Raw genomic sequence first — 7,910 nt, 5'->3', positions numbered from 1 at the left:
TCAAAAGGCTCACTCCTACAGATTAACCCTATTGAATTGGCCCTCGTTTAAGAAATTATGTACTCAGCCCGCGGGCAGCCAGGTAAAAAGTTCAACAATTACCAAAACAGTTTTTCTCCTAAACTAACATCGCTCGACATGCTGCCCACAAGTAAATGTACGGGTTTCCCGCAGAAATAAGAGTCCCGAGAGTGTTTGCAAACGTGATTAAATCAAAAGTTGTTTTATTGTCAAAATAGAATAATTGCTTCAAATATTTCTGGTGCTCTGGCTGAAGCAACCACTAGACTTTTTTTTAATACAAAAAAATTTACATACTCTGTATATACTTCAAAAACACTTTTGTTATGTACACAATTTACAAGTTTGTGTTCATAGTACAAATAATTATATAAATACAACTTTTGCAAGAAACCCGTATTACATGGGATATTAAAAAAAACAGGATTTTAAGGCCGGTTGATGCACCCAGTATGTTAAGATGTGTCAAGTACGCCATTTTTGTCTCCCCGTTTTAAGTTACTTTAACAGATGCCAGCAAGTAAGAGGATTGACTCTTACATGAACATAACACAAACTCCCGACAGGTTTTTTTAAAAAAAGCGTTCCTGCTCTTGAGCACAACGCAGTAGAAAATCCTTTTCCTCCCACATTTAACACCTAGTGGATGTCCTGTGCATATAAAATAGTTTTAAGATTTAAGAAGTATCAGCGCCAGGTACAGTGCTCTGGTCACTCCTTCACTTCTGACTAATGGATACCATTAGAAGTTCATTAACATGTTAATAAAGATGCTGGACGCGAATCTTCAAGGGGGTGGAGAGGAGGGGGGTGTTGAAAGTCTGTGCGAGGAGATGTCAGACTTGGGATAACGGCACTTGCTTAGGGTAAGACATGGAGCTGGCGGTGCCTGATCGCCAGGTTAGGCCGGTGCTGGCGTCGCTGTACATGGAGCCGCCGGTACCTTTGCTACTCCAGCAACAACGCGTGCAGAAGGCCCTCCACGACTCCAGTGTCTTGCCCGACCAGATCCAGACCCCCGACGTGATGCCCACCAGCAGACACATAAAGTACTTGAGCATGAAGACAGCGTAGTCCGGTTTCCTGGCCGTCTCCCCCCCTCCTCCTCCCGGCTGCTGGGACGGGTCTCCCGGGCAGTGGCAGTTGTGGCTCAGCTCCCAGCTCGGCCGGTTGTGTTGCTCGTAGAAGTAGCAGGCCACCACGATGGTGGCGGGCACGGTGTAGAGCACGGTGAAGACCCCGATGCGGATCATCAGCTTCTCCAGCTTATCGGTCTGGGCGCCGCCGCCTTGCTTGATGACCCGGCGGATGCGGAAGAGGGAGACGAAGCCGGCCAGGAGGAACATACTGCCGATCAGCAGGTAGATGACTAGCGGCGCCAGAACGAAACCGCGCAGGTTGTCCAGGTTCTGGTTGCCCACGTAGCAGATGCCAGCCACCGGGTCGCCGTCCACCGAGCTGAGGGCCAACACGGCGATGGACTTGACGCTGGGCACCAGCCAGGCGGCCAGGTGGAAGTACTGCGAGTAGCCGGCGATGGCCTCGTTGCCCCACTTCATGCCGGCGGCCAGGAACCACGTGAGGGACAGGATGACCCACCAGATAGAGCTGGCCATGCCGAAGAAGTAGACCAGCAGGAAGACCACGGTGCAGAGCGCCGGCCCCGTCGTCTCGTAGTGGACGTGCTGCTCGGAGCCGAGTTGCCGGCGGCCGCAAGCCACGCTCTCGTGGCCTGCCACCAGCCGCACCAGGTAGCCGGCCGACACGAAGAGGTAGCAGGCGGAGAGGAAGATGATGGGCCGCTCGGGGTACTTGAAGCGCTCCATGTCGATGAGGAAGGTGGCGACGGTGGCCAAGGTCGAGGCGAAGCACAGCACCGACCACAGGCCGATCCAGAAGGCGGCGAAGCTGCGCTCGTCCGCGCTGAAGTACGGGTCATGGCACGGCACGGCGCAGTTGGCCAGGCGCCCGGTGCTCACCCGGTTGTAGAGCGGGTGCCTCTCGCTCTTCAGCTGCACCATGGGCGCCCGGCACTGGCAGCCCGCCTGACACGGCGGTGCCGGTCCCGCTCCTCCGCGGCCTCGGTCCCGCTCCTGGCCCGGCTCCGGATGGGTCGGCCGCCCGGTCGGCTGGAAGGGGGCGGCGGGCGCGGCGCTGGTCAGCTCGGTGCGGTTGTAGTCCATGCACAGGGTGTCGGGGCTGTCCTGGCGGGGCAGCCGCTCGCACCTCATCCTGTCGGGCCAGGCGAAGCCGTACTGTCTCATGAGCGGGGCGCAGCCCGCCTTCGCTCGCTCGCACACGCTGCGGCACGGGGGCAGCGGTTTCTTGTAGTCCTCCAGGCAGATCGGCGTGTACATGCTGCAGAGGAAGAAGCGCAGGTCGGCCGAGCACTGGATCTCCACCAGCGGCCAGAACTGGTGCACCTCCAGGCCCGCCTCGTCCTGCGAGTCGTGGTTGAACTGGTTGGGCATGTAGGTGTAGTTGTAGCCGATGCCCTTGCACAGGGGCACGGTGATCTCCTGGCAGGACAGCTCCTTGGCGGCGGCCCCGCTCGATCTATGCAGCAAAGCCAAGGCAGACAGCAGGTAGACCTCCAGCAGGCAACTCTCCATGTCTCCAGCAGCCTTATTCCGTTCAGTCTGGGCTATTCCCCTCGCTTTTTTTTTGTTCCTGAATGCCCGGCAGACTGTTTATAAACACCAATATAGATCCTTAAATAAACGCAAAGTGCAAACGTCCCCCCCACCCCCCCTGTCCCTCCTCCGGATCTCTCAGCACAACATGCGGATCAGATTCGGCACATTTAACTCCTTCAGACTTGGCAACGGGCAGAGGAGACAGGCAGGAGCGATAAAACATTAGCTCAGCAGGCGTGGGATCAAGATGGCTGTACACGACAACAGCACCTTTTCTTTTAAAAAATAAAAAAAGAACTTCACACAGTTCCTCTCCTAACTTTTTCCTTGCTTGGAAGCCTGGGATTTCCCTTTCCTTTGAGCCGGTCAATGAGGATCGCAAGCGACGCCGTTGGTAGATTTCTTATTGATGCACAGATCCTCGCTTTTTCTCTCCCACCCGCTCTCCCAGAAAAAGAATAGCTCTCGAAATGAATTTCAGCGCCGCAACGCATTAATGATCGCTGAATGTGCTAGGTGCCTGTGACTGTTCTACATTTATAACACAAGGCAGGCCAAATCCCTCCCCCTTCCAGCTGCGAGTTACCAATCGTGGGGCGACTGGGGCGGGCAGATCCCTCGTCTCAAATCTATCCTTTCTCGCCAAAAAGGCGAGATGCAGGGTGACTGTTCCCAGAGGGTCTGGGCGTTTAGCAGGTTAATTTTCGCTTGTTAGTCCCTCGCAGGGGGTTGTCTTACTCCCCCGTCCTAGCCTTCCCCCTCCAATGCGAGTTATTTGGGTTTTTTTTTATATTTTAATTAAAGCACTGATGTTTCATTTGGCACTGGCTGGGGTTTCACGCCGGGGTTGGGATTGTTGGATCATAAGACAGGAGCCCAGGTTTGTCGAGAAAGCGAATGGCAATTAAACAACAAAAAAAACACACCACGAAATAGAAGTGGCGGGTTTCGCTAGTTTCTCTGCGAAGTAGAAGGAACTTCAAATTGGGCAGAACTATTTTAAGGCAATGGAGAGAGAGATTGCAAAAAAAAAAGCTTGATTATCCAGCCAATCTTTTGTGATTCTGCCCGCCTCTGTGCATTGCTCAGTTTGGGATGAGACGAGTTTTAGCTGGGCTTTTATGGAATTCAGTGTTATGAGTTAACAAAAACAAACTCGACTCACTCCTGTTCACAATGAATTAGCTTGACTGGTCAAGTTTTCAGTTAAAAGTTACATTTTTGTTTAATATTTTCCTCCGTTTTGAATTGTTCTTGAAGGCGAGGGCACACCGCCCATGTTATCTGGTACTATATATATATAAAATACTTTTTAATTGTTCACATTATCTCGCTATACTCATGAAAGCGCAAACCAATCTGGCAACAGAAATCACTTGAACGTACTTTGTTTTCGGGCTGGTGCTGGTTCGGTTAAGGTCCTTCGGTTATCTGAATACGACATCTTTATATTTTTGTTGCAATACCCAGCGCATAAACAGTATACATTTTATTTCAATTTCCAAAAAAGCTGCTGAAATTTGCAGTGCAGAATTTCAGCCTGGAATCTCCAGGGTCTTGTTATAATATTAGAGTTTAGAAGCATGCTAGTAAACATGTCTTGAGCATGAATATAGTCCAAGGTTGTATATCTTGAACAGTTAACTGCACTCATGTGTTTAGTATTTTTTAATTTTTATTCGTTTTTGTGGCTAGGAGCCAAGTATTTATCATTCTGTTGCACCCCTCCATCTGAAACTGAAGTGAGTGTGAACCATAATGATTCTTTTAATTTTTAATTTTTGCAGAAATATTACAAAGGCTTTGGGTTAATGATCCCGAATTCTGTAAAACATGCTGGTATGATCCATTTGCCCGTGATTAATAGGAACCATGCTGCACAGACATATTACTACACATTAGTAACATTAGTAGCAGCTCAAAAATAGCATGGGATTACAGACTGCGTGAGCAACCGAGGACTCTCGATTCCCGAAGACTTAATCTTTGAAGCAATAATTTAACAATTATAGAGTTTTTAAGCATGATGTTTCAATGGAAAGTGAATGTGATAGTTGGTATTTCACTGTGCAAATGCAGGAATATGTTGCTAATATAAAGTCAATAACAACCATTCTGTTACAGTATTGACAGAATCAGTAAAACTACTGAGTGGAAGGACGTTCACTTTGAGGGAGCTGCTCAAAGCAAACAAAAAGACCTATTATTTAAACAGGAACATCTATACCAATCACCAGCTGCCATTCATCTCCCGGCCACGTGTCATTTTGGGGTAATTACTATGAACTAAAAATTTATTGATTTTAAAAATTTGCAAAATTAAAATTGCATTGAAGATCAATACTAGACTTCCTGTTTTAAGGTTGCATCATATTTTTGGATTGGGTTGTTTTATCCATTATGTAAAATGGATAACTTTCCAGTGTTTCAAAAGTAAAGATCTGAACAATTTTTCTGTGGTGTATTCAGAGTTGAATCCTCACTCTAATTTAAAATGTTACTTATTTCTTAACAATAAAAGGTGTCAATTGATATAAGTGGATTGTTTCTCAGTTTTGTTTGGATTAATTATTACCATCAATTCAAGTCCACAGTTCAGCTCAAGAGGTACAATTTGCATTCTGCATTGAGGTAGCTCAGATAAGGCAGCATAGTAGCTGGAAAACTGCATTTGGTATTGGTATTGGTTTATTATTGTCACTTGTACCGAGGTACAGTGAAAAACTTGTCTTAAAAACCGATCTTACAGGTCAATTCATTACACAGTGCAGTTACATCAAGATAGTACAGGGTGCATTGATGTAGTACAGGTAAAAAAAAGTACAGAGTAAAGTGTCACAGCTACAGAGAAAGTGCAGTGCAAATAAGGTGCAAGGTCACAACAAGGTAGATCGTGAGGTCATGAGGTCATAGGTCATAGTCCATCTCATTGTATAAGGGAACTGTTCAATAGTCTTATCACAGTGGGGTAGGAGCTGTCCTTAAGTTTGGTGGTACGTGCCCTCAGGCTCCTGTATCTTCTACCCGATGGAAGAGTAGAGAAGAGAGAATGTCCCGGGTGGGTGGGGTCTTTGATTATGCTGGCTGCTACACCAAGACAATGAGAGGTAAAGACAGAGTCCAAGGAGGGGAGACTGGTGTCCGTGATGCGCTGGGCTGTGTCCACGACTCTCTGCAGCTTCTTGCGGTCTTGGGCAGAGCAGTTGCCATACCAAGCTGTGATACATCCTGATAGGATGCTTTCCATGGTGCATCGGTAAAAGTTGGTGAGAGTCAAAGGGGACAAACCAAATTTCTTTAGCTTCCTGAGGAAGTAGAGGCGCTGGTGAGCTCTCTTGGCTATGGCATCCACGTAGTTAGTCCAGGACAGGTTGTTGGTGATGTTCACTCCCAGGAACTTGAAGCTGTCAACCCTCTCGACCTCAGCACCATTGATGTAGACAGGTGTATGTACACCGCCCCCTTTCCTGAAGTCAATGACCAGCTCTTTTGTTGACATTGAGAGAAAGGTTGTTGTCATGACACCATTCCACTAAGCTCTCTATTTCCTTCCTGTACTCCGATTCATCACTGTTTGAGATACGGCCGACAACGGTAGTATCATCTGCAAACTTGTAGATGGAGTTAGAGCAGAATCTGGCCACACAGTCATGAGTGTATAGGGAGTAGAGTAGAGGGCTGAGGACGCAGCCTTGAGGTGCACCAGTGTTGAGAATAATCGTGCCGGAGGTATTGCTGCCTATCCTCACTAATTGCAGTCTGTTTGTTAGAAAGTCAAGGATCCAGTTACAGAGGGAGGTGTTGAGTCCTAGGTCTCGGAGTTTGGTGACAAGCCTACTTGGTATTATTGTATTGAAGGCAGAGCTGTAGTCAATAAACAATAGTCTAACGTAAGTGTCCTTACTGCCCAGATGCTCCAGAGCTGAGCCAAGGGCCAGGGAGATGGCATCCGCTGTAGACCTGTTGCAATAGGTGAATTGCAATGGGTCCAGGTTGTCTGGTAGGCTGGAGTTGATGCGTGCCATGACCAACCTTTCAAAGCACTTCATGATGGTGGATGTCAGAGCCACTGGTCGGTAGTCACTGAGGCATGTTAACTTGCTTTTCTTTGGTACCGGGATGATAGTGGTCTTCTTAAAACAGGAGGGAACCTGAGATTGAAGCAGGGAGTGGTTGAATATGTCCGCAAATACTTCTGCCAGCTGATCAGCACAAGATCTGAGCATGCAGCCCGGGACACCATCTGGGCCAGGTGACTTCCTCGTGTTCACTCTTCGGAAGACTGATCTTACATCCTCCACTGTGATCACAGGTTCAGCTGCGTTGGTGGCTGTCAGAGTGGATGGTGACAATCCACTTCCTTTTTGTTCAAAACGTGCATAGAATGCGTTAAGTTCATCAGGAAGGGATGTGCTGTTGTTAGCTATGCAGCTGATTTCGTTTTGTAGCCTGTTATGGCATGTAAGCCCTGCCATAACTGGCGGCTGGTCAGGGACTCCATTTTGGGTTGGTATTGCCTCTTGGCATCCCTTATAGCTTTACAAAGTTTTGTTATCAAAACTCTCGAAAGATAGGATTAGGTTGAGGTCTAACTGTTTAATGAAATGGTTTTCTCAGTCTCAAAGTCTTTCATGGCACCTTCAGAAGAATAAGGGAGAAAGTTTGCAACGAGTCAGGAAGAGCAACGTGAAGGGGAAATCTAGGGAGTGTTGTCCCAGATTGTTTCTAATGCTGGTTTCAGAAAAAATATCTTGCTGTGGCATGGTTGCATTAACTTAGCAGTTCTTTCCGTACCTTGTCCATATATAGTTAAAGGAACTAACTCACAAAATAAATTAAAAAGGAGAAAGAATCATTTATATAATGTCTTATTGTTATTCAGCAGAATCCGCTTTGTGTACGGGGCTAGATTCTACAAGCAGTAATAAAATAGGTATTTATTAATTTCATATTGATTGAGTACAGAATCTTGGCCAGGTCATTGGGAACTTCCTACATTTTCTCAAGTAGTTCCTTAGTGTTCATGAATAGGCAGCTGGATCATTAATTAAACATTCTTCCAAAGGATAGCGCTTCTGATAATGGAGTGCTGGATATCAGCCTAGAATACATGCTTTTGTTCATTTAATGGCATGTAAACCCATACCCTTCATAGTTCTATGATAAGTGTGTAATTAAACTAATCAAGCTGACATCAGTGCCTGATAAATACATTGGCTGATTTGATTGCAATTTGCTGCTCTACACACCTTC

At 47.1% G+C, this 7,910-nt stretch overlaps 1 protein-coding gene across 1 annotated transcript; it reads right to left on the bottom strand.

Annotated features, from left to right (window-relative positions):
• Positions 1 to 218: 218 nt before the first annotated feature.
• On the bottom strand, positions 219 to 5,162 carry fzd8a (frizzled class receptor 8a). The gene has a single exon (XM_052016738.1). The coding sequence runs from the start codon at positions 2,631 to 2,633 to the stop codon at positions 858 to 860; it is 1,776 nt and encodes a 591-aa protein (XP_051872698.1). The 5' UTR covers positions 2,634 to 5,162; the 3' UTR covers positions 219 to 857.
• Between the last annotated feature and the right edge of the window lie 2,748 nt (positions 5,163 to 7,910).

Source organism: Pristis pectinata, chromosome 5, assembly GCF_009764475.1.
Source record: "Pristis pectinata isolate sPriPec2 chromosome 5, sPriPec2.1.pri, whole genome shotgun sequence".
Classification (NCBI taxonomy): Eukaryota; Metazoa; Chordata; class Chondrichthyes; order Rhinopristiformes; family Pristidae; genus Pristis; species Pristis pectinata.
This window is presented reverse-complemented; position numbering and strand designations above follow the sequence as displayed.